Here is a 16,274-nt window from a genome sequence, read left to right as displayed (position 1 = left end):
TCAACTAAATCCTTCAACCTCCCTTTAAACTTTATGCTTCTTTTACACATTCCTTTTTGTTTTTCTTCAAAAATCACTCACACTTCTATTTTAACTTTAAAAACAATATTAGACTATTATTTTTGCTTTGATTTAAAATGTCTCGCCACTAATATCCAACTTCTTATTCATAGTGAAACTCTCAACCTAAAACTTTGTTTTGTATTCTATAAAATTCAATGAATAATAACAAAGAAAACAACTTGAAAATACATTCTTATATATTCATGGAATCTAATTCATTTTATACATCCTTATCCGCTATAAAGAATCTGCTTAATATATTCTTAATAATTATTTATCAAATTTTATTTCTTAAAAAAATAAATCTTGTAAATTAAATAATTAATAAACTCTATTATCTCTTAGAAAATATTTTAAATAAAACAACTCTTCTAAATTAATAAACAAATATATCTCTTATCATAACCTTTTAAATAAAATAAATCTCTTAAAATAATTAATAAACCATTTTATCTTTTATCATAATAAAATAACTCTTTCAAATTAAATAATTAATAAACCACCTTTATTATATATTTTAGATTATTATAATTTTCCAAATATTATACACTATTTGACAGAGAAGATCTAAACCAAATATCATCAATTTAAAGTAATATTTTATCCTTTAAAATTTATAACTCAATTTGATATATTTATATCTAACATATTTAAAAATACTTCACTTTAAAATTATAATATTTAACTACAAAATCTAATTCTTTAATTAAATTAAAATCCAAAATTCATAATATCAATTAAATAAGGGCAAAAATTGCAAAACCAATTATATTATATCTGCAACACGTACTAAAACTAATATAACAACGAAAATTTAAACATTCTGCAATTCAATATATGTTTACTCTTTCTCCCTCACGTTTACACTCAAAACATCATTCTTTATATTTGAAACACTTAACATTTTTTTCCACTTTGTGATCCTTTCTGGGCTACTTTTCATATTATGGTTATGCCAGCTTTGGCAATAAATTGAAAAGGAGGCTCATCATCCTCATCCTTATCTTGGATGTAATATTAACTATATGACCTTTACAATCTTTTGAATTTAAAGAGAGTAGTATATATAATTTTCTAATATAAAATAATTTAGTGGAATTCAAATTAAAATATTATTTTTATTAATAAAAAATTCATCTAAACTACTCTTATATCTAGTGTGAAACAGCACAATATCTGTGAAAAAAACAACAACGTGGGGGGACCTAGGGTGTCTTCGTCTTATCTTACTATTAAATAAATTAAAATATATTTAAAAATTACATTAACTGAATGTCCATTGCATTTGTAGAAGTTTCTTATTTAACTTTTAAATCAAAATTTTAATTTGGATTAAATATGATTTTGATCCTTTAACTTATATTCATTTTAAAATTTTGGACTAATTTAGTCATTTATCTTTTAAAATATGTGAATTTAGTCATTTTAATTAAATTTTATTAAGTTTATTTGATATTTCAAGCGCGTTTCATAATAGTATTTGACTTAATATTAAAGCAAAAATGTTTTAAACAATATAAACAACTCAAATACAATCTTGAAATACATACAAAACATTGAATAAACTTAACAAAATTTGATTAAAAGGACTAAATCCACATATTTCAAAAAATAAAAGATTAAATTGGTTCAAAATTTAAAATGGACTAATTCAAAAATTAGTTTTGATAAACTCTTTTTAGAAAGGAAATTAACCATTAAAAAAAACTAATTTGTGGCTGCTGGGATTCGAGCCCAGGTCTCCACGGCCACAACGTGGAATTCTCACCACTAAACTACAGCCACTGTAGATGCCAGGAAAACTTTCACGCACATAGATATAATTATTTCATTAAAAGGAAAAATATTCGTGAAAACTAAAAGGTTGCTTCAACATTTAATGTATACTTAAAAATGATAGATTTATAAGTTTTACATGATAAGTGATGAGAAGAAGAAATAAATAAAAATAGATATATATAATAGATGTAGATAAAATGAAAGAGTATAATTCCTCTAACAAGAACAATAGATTAAACATTTATAAATGCATCTCATTTTTATGAAGTTATATAAATAATAATAATAATAATTCTTATTATGTTTCTTTAAACATTAATAGTGACGAACTAATTATACTTTCAATTCAAAACAGCGTATCATACTCCTGAATTTTATGAACATTGTCAGAAAAAGACAAGCAAGAAATCACACAGTAGATTTTCAAAATTCTTAAAGTCAAATCTATACAATTATTTTTTTCAAAAAAATAAAAACATCATACATAGGAACATAGTCAAGGAATGACCAGCAAGAAATCACTTCATAGATTTTTAGAGTTCTTAATCAAAATCTATACAACTATTTTGTGAAAAAATGACATACATGATCACAGAACAGACTCTTTTTTTCTCATATGCTGCTAAATCTATTTGAATAAAGCTGTGTACAGAAGCAGGAGGAACAAAACAAAATGCCCAATTCCGAAATATTATCATCATCATACTAATCTAACCAATGGAACTCAATATAGGTCTCAATTGTGTGTTTTCCAGATACCTTTTGAGGGAGTGGATTGTGTTATTTTTACAACTCTCTGTCTTGGTTGTTGCGTATTCTTTGTCACCTTCTCTTCAGGGTTGTCATTTGCCTTCACCACATCAACTTTCACTATGTGATGATCTGAAGTCCCTTTGGAAGAAAGTACTAAATAGGAACCAGGAACAAACTTGTATGGAGAATTTGATGATGATAATATGTAATCTACCCTAGTTCCATACTTACATGTGCCTTGAACACCTGCACAATATTTGCAATTTTAGTGATCATAGTAATTAATAACAATAACTAATAACCATGTTTATTAGAGTTTGAAGATTGTGTTTGTACTTTGGCCCTTGGCAATCATGACAACAGACTCGCATTCCCCTGCATAGCCCTTTGCATCAGTGTAGTCTTTACTCTTGAGATATTTCATCACTTCAACCTTTGGTGTTGGCTTTCCCATCTCTTCATAGTACTGGACCCAACAAAAAATTTGATTTCTACTTTTGTTACTTTTAAGATTGAGACCAAAAAGCAACACAATAATAGAGGTACTACTACCTTCACAATATCTGTCCATCTTTCTTGGGAGTAATCTGATTCATCCAGTGAATTAAGGCCTCCAGCTAAGATGTGAGGCTCATCACTAGATTGAATTATTGCATTTACCTGCTTCATTCGCCAATTCTCATCAAGATGATCAAGATGGGTACAGTAGAAGTTAAGTTCACCTACTTGAGGCACATCGATAGTGGCCTTCAGCACATTCCTGTGGATCAAAAATTAATTAATCACAATTTTGTGGATGTCATGCTCATACTTGTTGTTAAGTCATTCTCTAACCACTATACTTTCACTCTCTAGAATGCTTCAATCCTTCTAACTAGGTTGCTTTCACGGGTAGGAATTTGGATTTCCACAATCATTTTTCAACAGATTATGCCTTTGGAGGAAAGTAACAAATTTCTCAATATAATTATGATCCAACTTGAGCAAGAAAAGTATATATTCTGACTGTTCTCCCAACCCAGACAAACAGTACCTCATATGCATCAGACAGATTTGTTTCACACCAAACTTGAATTATTTTATGCTGCACACTGTGCAAGTTTCGTTCTTCAAAAACACAAACCAGATAGAGTTACATTTTAGAGGAGTTGTTTATAGTATTCAAGATAAGCCATCATTTGTATTTGGAGAATCCAAAAGTTTGTATAAAACAAGAAGAAAAATCTGAAACTGGTGTTCCTTGGTTGGAATATTCCGTGATCACTAAATTATGCATCTATAAACTTCTAAAAAAATACGATTGAGGTTGAAAATAAAATAGGAGTGTGAAGGGAACATGGATGAATGGTGACAACAGAGAATCCCAATAAGGAGTAGGTGGGGATGAATCCTGCATCGCTGCCAACAGCTATTACAGTTGGCATGTCGTGCATTTTGATCATTGCCGTTGCCACGTAGAAGAAAACAAGGAAAGAATCTAAGAGCAGTTTCAGAATTGATGTTAACGCTAAACTTTTTGCGTAAAGCTAAATGGGAAAGGTCGATCATTGCTTAAGCATTGGTTTGGAAGAGGGAGTAGTTAGTGAATGAGAAAATCTTCTGTGTGGCTTTTGGAAACTTCCCATGTGTTAGTTTAAGAATTCTTTTTTGGTTCAAAAGTGATGGAATAATTGGTCACTTTATGAGCAGAAAAGTGATTATCTTTTCTTTCTTTTTTTTTTTTTTGCAGTGACAAGCACCAAGAAGCTTCTTCGAAATACATACAAGGGCAGAAGACCAAAAGGTGTCTTAACTTTACTCCTTTTTCTTTAAAAAAATATTTTGGCGTCGTTACACTACTATATAAAAAATGAAAGGAGAATACCTGCTACATGTATTTATTTAATGATAAGCTTTTCAGACTCTGCAGGAGATGTACTGTTAGAATTAAGTGTAGAAATCAATTATTGGAAGATAAGTTAATTCTCGTGTTTAAATATGCAATCAAAGATAAAATACAATGAAATGTAATAAATAAATAAATCTCGTGTTTAATTTCTATGACCAATGAGAAACAATTATTAAAAAAAATAAATCATCAAACTAAAAGTTTAGTTGAGTTGAGATGACAGTTTAATGGAAGAACTAAATTAAAATAAGTAAATAATCGGAAGTTCCATTGGAGTTTTGTTTGAAGAATTAAAAACTACTGTTTCTTCATTTTCGAGTTCAGTCCTGTTCCATTCCAGTGACCCAAAAAGCTTAACATAAACAAAGAAACTGCAGAAACAGCAATGGAGAAGAAGTGCAGCATTAAAATGAAAAGTTAGTTAAAAAAAAAACTGACCTGAAATCAGTGTGATCGAAGATTTGGTGAGAGACGCAGCGTTTGATGGGCCATTTGGACAAGACAGCATTGCCGTACTCAGGTGCCCAGCTTTCGGCGAAGACGTAGTTCATTCCCAGCGCCGCAGCCAAATCAGACAAAGGCTTCATCCCATTCTCTTCCTCAGCCTTCACATCTTGCAGACCCAAAACATCCGCGTCCACTTCCTTCAGAACCTCAACAACCGTTCTGTTACTCACGTGGGCCCCACCTCCCCCCACCGACCACGCCTTCAGCCCCTCCTTGTCGTGTTCCGAGAAGCTCGATTGTCGGCTTCGCAGCAGCGAAATCTCGTTGTCTGGTAAATTTATGGAAACCCTCATCTTCTGTCTGCTGCCAACGTTCTCCTCTGCTCTGTTCCTCACTGATTGCGACTGCGATGGCGAATGCTTCAGTATGCTTCTCGGCCGCGAATTCGCCTTCGGAGCGACGCCGTTTTGCTCCCCCAACTCGCGCGCAGCTTTCGGGAGCGCCGGGGCCATGGAGAACAGCGCGGCGTTGAACGTGGCGATCCGGATTGGCTTCGGAGTACCCAATTGCGCGTTAGGATGAACAGCCGCGGAAAGGTTTGGGCTTGGCTCAGTTTGGGCCTTTGGGGCGTTCTTTCCGAGCTTGCTGATCACTACCACTTTGGGCTTCGAGCGGCGGCGAATTGGCCACCGGAGACGGCGGAGGAAGCGGCGGATGTTCTTGTTGAGGAGCTTGAGCATGGTGGAGAAGCCGGCCTGTGAAAAAAGAGGATCTTGCCTTGGAGAAATCATAAGATGTGGAGTTAATTAATTGCAGAGTTGTGAGGTTTAACTCTGTCAGATGATTACGTTTGGCGAGACATGTATTTTGTGTGAGAATGGAAGGACTAGTTGGATAATATACAGTGACTTGGAAGGAAAAACGAAGAAACCAAAAACTAAGTATATAAATAAGTATTGAGGTGGATTAGATTAGGAACTAGTTGAAGGCTTGCTTTGCTTTCCGTTCAGAATTGAGTAGAAAAGGGGAAGGAGTCTTCAAGGAAATGGGTTGGTGCCATTTGGCATTTGTGAATAAAATGTTAGAAAAATGGAATCGTTATTTGGAAATGATGCCATAATTCAACACATAGACAAGAAAAAAGAGAAACAAAGAAGATGCCTATGGGTATGGTATGGTGAGTGTGATGCTCATCCCCAACTGCTACCAAAAAAGAAAAGATTATTGGTCTGCTTTTAGTTGTGTAGTGGACACAACACACGCAAAGGCAATATCGTTTATAGGGCATGTAAAATTTGCTGATGTAGTTTAATAAACTGGTTGATTTTTATTGATCATTTTGAATAGGAAAAAGTTAACCTGATCACAAACATTAGAATTGCGAAGTTCACACAGCATTGTTATAACTTACAAGGCAGGTATGGGTTTTCATATTTTTATTGTTTTTCTTGTTTGACTAAGACAGAGAAGCAAGTGAATTAAGCGAAGGAAAAGAATACTAAATGGTAATAATGAAAGTAAATTAAATGAAGAAAGAAGTGGAGGAGGTGGTGACGGTGGACATGGAAGTGAGATTCTTATTTGGAACTCCACGTCACAGGAAACCCGGCGTACCCATCTCCCATGAACCTAACCTTCCATTACCATTACCATTTTACAAGTTTACAAAATAATCTAAAGAGTAAAGACAGGAGTTGTGACTGTTGACTCTGACTCACTGCACCTAAATATGAGAACTTCTAAAAAATAATCACAGATGCAATACAATACAGTGTGAGCTGGACTGGGGACACAATTTCTTCAACTTAGGAAGTTTCAATGGACTTAAATCAAACACCTTAAGAGCAAAAATCAAGGTGGAATACCGGGGTCCTTCCACACTCAAAATGTTTTACATTTTATCAATTTCTTTACAAAGACCACAGAAAATATTATTTTTTATACATATTTGGCTTAGAATCCGATAATCTTTTGCCTGCAAAAATTGATTTTGTGTGAACGATATTCATCATATGTGTAGAGGTCCACCAATTTTGCGGAGGGACATAAAAATGGTAATGTCGTATGTGAAAACAATAGAAGATTGAAATGGAACGTGCCTGAATATATTATTTATAGAAAACAATATAGTGAAAACAGGGAAGGTCTGTTTCACAGTGTACCCTACAGGCTTAATGCTCAACAGTTAAGACTGGCATAGGAATATATGTGTTTGCCATATATAATGTAAAACTAATCATCACGTATAGTCACTTTCTAAAGGAAAAGAAGCACCAGAACAAGAATTCTGAAAGAGAAAGGCAGAGTAAAACTACCAAATTTGTTCTTAAAATAATGAAATACTTGAATAGCTTGTAAAATAGGTTGAGTTAGATGATGATAATAATTTTATAACATATACACGTTTTGGAGTTATACCAGAATGAGTGATTAACGATAAATTGACTATGCATAATAGTGTAAGTGATTTTAGAAAATGTAGGGAAATAAATGGTATCCACATGTAAGAAAAATAAAATAAAAAAATAAAAAACATGTGTTGGGTTGGGTATTTTGAATAGGTAGATATGTTTGACATTGTTTGGTGTAGTATGAATGTTGTTTGTAGTTAATAATGTGGTCTAACTGAGAGACATGGACTCGTGAATATGACGATATTAGATTTGTGGACTTGATGTGAAGATTTGCCGATTCTTCTTCCTAAATCTACAATATTAGACTTCAACCATTTTTTGGTTCACAACATATAGTTTTGATACTTCGGGTTTTTTGCGCTTCTGGTTCTACTTGCTTTAGTACTTAAATGGATATTTAAAAAAGAAAATTGCCAAAAGATAAATCGTGTGTTTTGAAGAATTCGTGCTTTAAATTAAATGGATATTTACTTTTTAGTTTATTAAGCATTTAAAATTTTTATATTTTCTAATTAAGTTTATGTCGTTTAATTCTTTTTATTAATCAAATAGTATTATTGTTATATATCTTATCATCTTACTTACTTCTCTTATCTATTAAGAAATGTAATATTATGTAATTAATATAAATAAGTTATAAGAACAAACAATCTAATCGGTTCCTTAATACATAAGTAATGATGTGGAAGTTATTAATAAAAAATAATAATAATAGAACAATAAAGTTATTAGTAGTTTAACATTTATATCACTCAATTAAAACTTAATTAAACTTTTCTGAAAATACAAAGTGAAGTTTTAATTTAAGATAGGATTATATATATATATATATATATATATATATATATATATATATATATATATATATATATATATATATATATATATATATATATATATATATATATATATATAATAGAATGGACACATAAAGTAATTTTAAGATACATGATACAATGTAGACAACCCAAATTTTAAATCACAAAAAAGCTTATTTTTTCATTGCAAATTTAAGCATAAAAAAAGGTGGAACCATTAATAATGTGGCGGTGTGCAAATTTTTAAACCTACTCTCATTTTCTCTCATACCATCTCTCTTCTTTTATTAATATTAAAATTTAGGTTAAATTACTCGGTTCTTCTATTTGTCAAATAATATTAGTTTGGTTCTCAAGTTTTCTTTTGTTTCAATTTTGGTCTTCATTTTCTTAAATGATTTAATATAGTCTTTACCATTAGTTTGACCAAACGATGTTAAAGTCAATGTCATATGTCAATTTCTATTTTTTTATTTTATTTTTTTAATTTTTTAATTTTTTTATTTTTCACACGTATCCCTTCACAATTGTGTCACGTGTCAAAATGATTCAATTTGGTCCCTTTATTTATTTTTTTGTTTTAATTTAGTTCCATTTTTTTGTAAAAATGAAGCAATATCGTCCCTCCTTAAATTGACACTCAATTTACTTTTTTATAAATTTTATGTTGATATTCTTGCTAAAATTAATGTTTTTATTAAATATTTATAGAAATATTTTAAATTAACTTTAAATTCTATACAAAACATTAAACTTTGATTTTGTTTTAAACTTTAAATTTAGTTCCAAAACTTATGTGTGACAAGTTATTTGATTTTTAATCTTCACTAAGTTTATATAATATGATACACTTGATGTATTTATATATGATGAAAAAATTGTTAATTGTTGAAATTAAGTTTGGAGTTTAACTTTGTTTAATAATAAAACTAAAAAAAAATCTTGTTTAAAAATATTTCTACAAATATTTAATAAAACTGTCAATTTTAGAAAGAATATCATCATAAGATTTATACAAAAACTAAATTGAGTGTAAATTTAAGGAGGGACAATATTGCTTCATTTTTACAAAAAAATGAGACTACATTGAAACTAAAAACAAATAAGGATCAAATTGAATCATTTTGACACGTGGCACAATTATTGAGTGACACACATTAAACATAAAATTAAAATTAAAAAAATATAAAAATATAAAATATTCAAAAAACCAAAAATTGACACGTGGCATTAACTTTAACACGCATTAACTTTAACACCGTTTGGTCAAAATCAACGGTAAGGACCAAATTGAATCATTTTTAAGAAAATTAGGACCAAATTGAGACAGAAAAAAAAGCTTTAGGATCACACTAATATTACTTGACAAATAGAATGACCAAAAGAGTAATTTAACCTAAAATTTAATTTCTCTTTCCACAATCCTTATATTTCTCTAAGACTTATGTAAGACTATGCGCTTTTGGAGGTAACTAATGTTTAAAGGAGATAGGAAACATCGATTTAAAAGATTTTTCGTGTTCTTTTTAGTAGAATGGAAAGTGATGGGGAAAACAACAACAAACAATATACCAGAGAATGCAGCGGATATAATTTCCCCTAACTTGCAAGAATCTATGAGGAGCAATAATCAAAGAGCAGCAATAATAAATCACCAAAAGCACAAATAAAGGCACCAAGATTTTTAACGTGGAAAACCCCTCAAATCAAGGGTAAAAACCACGATTCGTCCAGACCAAAGAAATAGCTTCACTATGATCAACAAGAGTACAAAAGAGTCTCAATCAATAGCACAAATTAGTGCCAACACCCAACCAAATAACAAAGCAACAAAGTTTTCAAAATAGAGAAGAACAAGAGAGGAAAACCTCTACAAATCACTGCTGCAGTGCGAAATTAATATCTCCCAACTCATACCTCTTATCAAAGATCCGACCAGTCAGAATGAAGAGCAATGAGTTCCTAACCTGCTGTAAAAGTTTCAGCTCGATCCAACGGTGAACGAATCCGCAGCGCCGATTCTACTGTGACAGCTCTGTGAAAAACGTGAACAGAATTTTCCCTCTACCTCTCCCTCTATGCGTTAGGGCTTTCAGTGTGTTCTGACTCTATTGTTCTGCCTCTCTCTTTATTTTATAGTCCCCTCTCCACTAGGTTAAGTGAGACATGGACTTCTCAAATTTTGGGCCTTTTCTCCACATAGGAAGGGAGCCCAATACCCAACAAAAAGCAAGGCAAAGAGCTCATTTGTGAGATCATTCTCCATTTTGCATCCCACATGAGATTTGAGAGTGATTTTAAGTATTTTACTATTATACCCTCATTTTTTTATTACAATAAACAAATCCAACACATTGCACTACTCAAGGTTTGTAATGAAGAGTGATTCCTAATGCATACAATAGAGATTCCTAATGCATAAACAAGATAGATTCCTAACTTGTTTGACCGTGCATTGTGTACTGTTCAATGTCTTGAATGAACCATTGAATTACCATTAAGAAGGTAGTTGATTTATTTTATTACATGAGTTGGAAAGAAGGAAGGTTCTCCATTCTTCATCGTTAGGCTAAGAGACTATCGACATGCCTGAGCTCTAACAGGTGAGTTGTATGTCGTGCTTGTTCCACCATACTATGGTTCTTTTTATTTTGTGATGTGACATACCACTCTCGTTTTGTTTGATGTTTCATGTTCCCTACCACTTCCCTACCTCTCCACTGTTGTTCGTTGAGGAGAGGCACGGTGATGAAGATAGCACAACGGCAGAGTGGCGGAACCAGGTCTATTTTGGCTGAAACTAAATCTATTTTAGTTGGAATTGGATTTGTTATTGAAGAAGCAAATGGAATCGGTTTTGTTTTACTTGGATCTGATTTCAACTTCATTAACCTTTCATGCATGTTTCATTTAACAAGATAACTTTTCATGGAACCTAATCCATTTGCAAATTCGTGAGTGTGTGGCAGGAACTTGTTGGTGTCTTCGACGTTGAAGGACTTCACATTAGAGTGGAACGAGGATGACGCGTTGACGTTGCTGGTGGCAGTTGTTCTTGGTGTCTTCGACGTTAACAGTCGACGTGATTTAGTGGGTTCTTTTAGGTTGTCTGTGGTGGTGTAGTGCTTCATAATTTTTCTGATTTCAATGTGATATAAATACACATTGGTATGTTTGGTTTTCTAGGTGATTTCTTGGAAGGAGGTGATGGAGGTGTTGTGGCTATTGGTTGTTGTACCCAATATTTAGAAGTTTGTGGGTGTTTGTTGTTTTGGATGTCGTGATCTAGTTGAATTAGTTTCTTGTTGTTTGCTATTATTAAACTTAATTATAACATTATATATATATATATACATGTTAAAATATGTTTTAAAATTTATTCGTCAAATCACTCCACTTAAATATTGAATTAATTTTATTTTTTAATTTAATTTAAAAAAATTAAATTTATAATTTTTTTAAAATATTAAAAATGTAAGTCTAAAGTTCTTATGTTAATATTTGATATAATTACATAAATTTATTTTTTTGTTAGCTTATTTATAATTTTTATTAATAAATTTATTAGTAAATTAAAAAATGTATAGTTTAAATTTATAAATAAAATAATAAAGGGAAATAAAATTTTATAATTATTTCATATATTAAAATTTAAAAGTTACAATAACAATTTTGCCTTTACACTTTAATATTTTAAAAATAAATCTAAGTTTAAAATAGATCTTTTTTAAATTTAAAAAAAATTAATTTTAATATTTAGATAAAGTGATTTGATATATAATTTTTTTAAAAATATTTTGACATATATACACATATAAATTATAATTAAATTTAATTATTAATTAAGTCTCCTTTTAGACAAAGAAAACTTATTTTTTTTAAAAATATTGAAATGAGAAATAAATAAATAAATATAACAATTGAATCAAATACAATATATTATTTCTTTATACGTGATGCTGACACTTTTAAGTGTAACATCCCATTTAATAGTCTTTTAAGTTACTAAACAAAATATCATATTATGATATTGCAAGCAGATAGTCAGAAAAGTCATACAAGAGTTTAATACAGTCATCTCAAGTAACCTGTTTTAAATTTTCAACTACTCAGAGAACCTATGTTAAGGAAAGATATAACATGTACATCCCAAAATGCTCTATTCTGAAAGCACGAACCAAAATGCACTATAAACACCAGAAGTACCATCACCTGGATCCTTCTCTGCTCACACCAAGTCGTAGGTGGTCATCGCAAAAGAAGACATTCATAAGAAAAACAAGCCAGGCAAGAAGGGTAAGTTAACCAAACATACATTAAGAGGTGAAGTCATGAATATAAGTAAATAAATAATTTCACACCCATCAGAATTTAAATCAAGTCACCACTACAAGAAACACAAGTACCCAACTCTAACTCAATATCCGAATCATGTAAGCACATTGGATCTCTTGGTAGCTTGCACCTGTGAAGGTTCCCAAACTCTGCAGAGTTTAGGCTCAAGGGGTTATCACCCAACCACTCCCAAGGTAAGTCCCCCTCGCGTCTATGACTGATCGGGTCCATAAACTAGGACCTCCTACTACTCCTCACGACATAACCATCACACTCTACATGAGTCTTAATGGATTATTAGAGCGTCAGGATGCCAACCAAATCTGAGTCCTTAAGTGCTTAAACACACTAAGTACTTTTCCATCTCATCCCTTCACCATCTCATTCCTCAAACTTTCATCATACAATTATGTGCATATACTATAAATCATTATTATCCAGCATACTATAAGCAAACATCACATTATCTCACTAAATAAAGTTATTGTGCATTTAAAACAGAGAAGAAAACATAACTCTATAGTGAAATTCGCTTAAGCTAGAGAATCTCGCCTAGGCTAGGGAGTAATCTCGCTTAGGCGGACTACTCTCGCCTGGGCGAGACCCCTTACAGTGGGCAACTCGAAAACCTGATCGAGTTCTCGCTCAGGCTAGGCTGGTTTGCTTAGACGAGAGGATCTCTCGCTCAAGCGACCCCAGCTCGCCTAGGCGAGACTTCGCACAGCAACAGAGGTAACTCTCTGATACTTTCGCTCAAGCGAGAGCTACTCGCCTGGGCGAAATTATCAGGATTTCCAAACTATTCTTCACATGCCACGTTCCAATTTCACACCACAAGTAGTTCCAAATGGCAATTAAGCAAAGAATCATACCATCCAAGCACACAAAGACTCTAATTACTCGAAAATTAAGTGAAGGTTAGCTTCCCTTACCTCTTTTGCTAAGATTTGAGCTTGGTGAGGTTTAAATTGGTACCAAGGAGGCAGAGATCTTAAATTAACCGAGGAGGGAAGGAGTTGAGGGATGAAGCACCAAAGGGTTCAATTGAGTCTATTCTTCCAGAATCTGGTCACAGAATGCAAGGAATTTGGTGAGGGAACTGATCAAATAGGAGAAGTCTAGAGGAGAATTTGATAGTAGAGGGGGAGGGTGGAAGTAGCTGTGTTTTTAGATTCTTACAGAGAGAGAAAATAGATGGTTTAATTAAAGGGGTTTCACATTAAGTTACACAATACGAACTTGATATGTAAGAAAAAAATTAAAAATAAAATCAAAATAAAAATATTATGAACTTACATGTAATTAACACGATTTATACAAATCTAAAAAGAATAACTAATTTGAATCGATTTAATACAAAATAAAATTTAATTAAGAAAATAATAAAAGATCAAATTGAATAGTTTAAATAAAAATAGAGAAAAAAATGATTTTAACCAAGTAAACATTTTACTTTATATATAACACATAATTAACTAGGGATGGCAAGGGGTCGGGTCGGGTACGAATAGTGCCTACCCGTAACCTGACCCGCCCAAAAAAAATCCGCCCGCTACCCACCTGTTTATCCGCTGGGTATCCGCTTAAAAAATACTCGCGGATATTTTTAAAACCCGCGGGTACCCGTGGATACCCGATACCCGCAAATATTTAAAAAATATTTATTTTATAAATTTTTAATATAAAATTATAAAAATAAAATATAAATTAAATTAAATTTTAATTATAATTAAATTTGACATAATAAAATATACTGTTAACTTTAATTTTAATTAAATTTAACTTATTAAAATATAAATTAAATTTTAATTTTAATTTTTTGCGGATAACGGATACCCGCGGATACGGATAGTATGATACCCGTACCCGACTCATTTATAAGCGGGTATTAAAATACCCGCTACCCATTACCCGCGGGTAATAACTATCCGCCGCAGATTTTATATGCGAATATTTGCAGGTTGCGGATATTTTTGTCATCCCTATAATTAACCATCGATGCAATTCTACTAATGAATGTATGTTATTCGTAATTAGAATTTGAATAATATCAATATGTGAACTTTAATTTCAAATAAATACTTGTAATAATTGTACGAAAAATCAATGCTCACAATGACAGAATTAATTCTGCACTCCTAAAGCATTCTTCTACGTTAAATTCTCACATCATATCACTCTCGATGCACTTCATTCAATACTCAATATCAATCTACAGTTGATATCAAAATACTAATTTCAAACCATAACTTACATTCTTACATAATGAGGTACAAATAATTTTAAATAAAATTATATGAATGCAATTTTAATCCAAGATTTATTTTATTTTTTTGTTATTTTTTAACTTCTTATTCGTACTTTCTAATTTTTCCTACTTTAAGAGAATGCAAAATAAACTATATGAGAAATAAAATATTTAAGTAATACATAAAATGTAATAATGTCCTGGCGTGTGAATTTTAATAAGAAAATATAAATAGTAATATAATGCCCTAGCATGTGAATTTTTAATAGAAAAATAAAAACCAATATAATGTCATAACATGTGAACTATTAATAAAAAAAAGTACTATAAAGTAATAAAGGCCAAGTGTGTTATTATAATTATACCTATTAAAATTATTTCAATTTAGTCTTCACTCCTATCTTTTCATTTGAAATTTTTATTATGATTTATTTATTTTAATTGGTGTGAGGAAATGTTTGTCACTTGATTTACAATTAATTATTTAAATGCATCAAATTTTAAAAGTTAGATAATTTTTAACATGATTTTTAATTTTATAAATAATAACATCTTAATTAATCATGTTTTTAGTTTAATTCATATTTAATTTTTTTAAAATTAACTAATGATATTTTGGTAAATCACAATATTATCTAATTAATATTAAATTTGTGTATAGAAAAAAAGGGAGTAAATGATGGAAAGTAATGTAATTTGGTTTAATGGTGAGATATTGGATAGGAATAAAAGTTTAGTTACACATGTAGCTGGTTGTCTTAGTTCTTTATTTGAGTAGAAATTAATATTTTAAAAGAATTTGAACCAGAAGCTCGATTTTAGTTTGGTTTAGAAAAAAAAAAAGAAAAAAAAAACTCTACTGAAATGTATATAAGAACAATCTCACTTTTACTTTTTATAAAAAAATAATAATATAGTGAAACTGTATGTCAATGCTTTAAAATAAAATACAATTTTTGTAGATATAATCATAATACAAGAAACTAGTCGTTAGAAGCACAATTATACTTTAGAGAAATGAAAATCATGTTTAGTTCAAAATAAAGATATATTAAGAACACAGTTTTATTGTAAAAATCAGAAAAATTAAAAAATAACGTCGACAGCAGGGTTCGAACCTGCGCGGGCGTAGCCCAACAGATTTCAAGTCTGTCTCCTTAACCACTCGGACATATCGACAAGCTAAAATTATTACTAACATGCAAATATAAGTTTTAAAACTAATGTCCGTTTTACATTTTTACTCTACCAAAAAAACATAATTACAATTAATAGTTAAACACACTACATTTAAAGTAATATATTTTAATTTCAAAGAAAATAAATTAAATAACATGTTTCTAGAGATGAAGAAGATGAAATGAAAATAGATTAAAAAAAGGATGAATTATCCAAAGTAACACTCGACCTTGTTCTACACTATATATTATAGATCAAAGTTCACAATGATTTTTGTAGTTTTGAGGTTGAAGAGGAAGGAGGAGAGTTTAAGTTTATACTCTAAGAAATAAAGGATAAACACTTATATA

General features: G+C 30.8%; 1 protein-coding gene and 2 non-coding genes across 3 annotated transcripts; all 3 read right to left on the bottom strand.

The window, feature by feature from the left end:
- Positions 1-1,776: 1,776 nt before the first annotated feature.
- On the bottom strand, positions 1,777-1,848 carry TRNAH-GUG. The gene has a single exon. It is a non-coding gene; the product is annotated as a tRNA-His (tRNA).
- Positions 1,849-2,346: 498 nt separating this feature from the next.
- Positions 2,347-6,221, bottom strand: LOC114192132. Its single transcript, XM_028081741.1, has 4 exons — positions 4,922-6,221; positions 3,148-3,355; positions 2,932-3,061; positions 2,347-2,841 (listed from the first exon to the last, which is right to left on the bottom strand). Exons 1-4 carry the CDS (start codon positions 5,719-5,721, stop codon positions 2,579-2,581), a joined length of 1,401 nt encoding a protein of 466 aa, XP_027937542.1. The 5' UTR covers positions 5,722-6,221; the 3' UTR covers positions 2,347-2,578.
- Positions 6,222-15,842: 9,621 nt separating this feature from the next.
- TRNAS-UGA lies at positions 15,843-15,924 on the bottom strand. Its single transcript has one exon. It is a non-coding gene; the product is annotated as a tRNA-Ser (tRNA).
- Between the last annotated feature and the right edge of the window lie 350 nt (positions 15,925-16,274).

The sequence above is a fragment of the Vigna unguiculata genome, chromosome 7 (assembly GCF_004118075.2).
Source record: "Vigna unguiculata cultivar IT97K-499-35 chromosome 7, ASM411807v1, whole genome shotgun sequence".
NCBI classification, from domain to species: domain Eukaryota; kingdom Viridiplantae; phylum Streptophyta; class Magnoliopsida; order Fabales; family Fabaceae; genus Vigna; species Vigna unguiculata.
The sequence above is the reverse complement of the archived record's forward strand: the minus strand, read 5'-3'. Positions and strand labels throughout refer to the sequence as shown.

What these genes read in the sequence shown, in the direction of transcription:
- LOC114192132 (XM_028081741.1), bottom strand. Translation starts at nt 5,721, where the DNA reads ATGATTTCTCCAAGGCAAGATCCTCTTTTTTCACAGGCCGGCTTCTCC. An exon ending in TTCGATCACACTGATTTCAG is followed by an intron (nt 3,356 to 4,921) that starts GTCAGTTTTTTT and finishes TTTGATCCACAG; the next exon opens with GAATGTGCTGAAGGCCACTA. An exon ending in GATGGACAGATATTGTGAAG is followed by an intron (nt 3,062 to 3,147) that starts GTAGTAGTACCT and finishes TGTTGGGTCCAG; the next exon opens with TACTATGAAGAGATGGGAAA.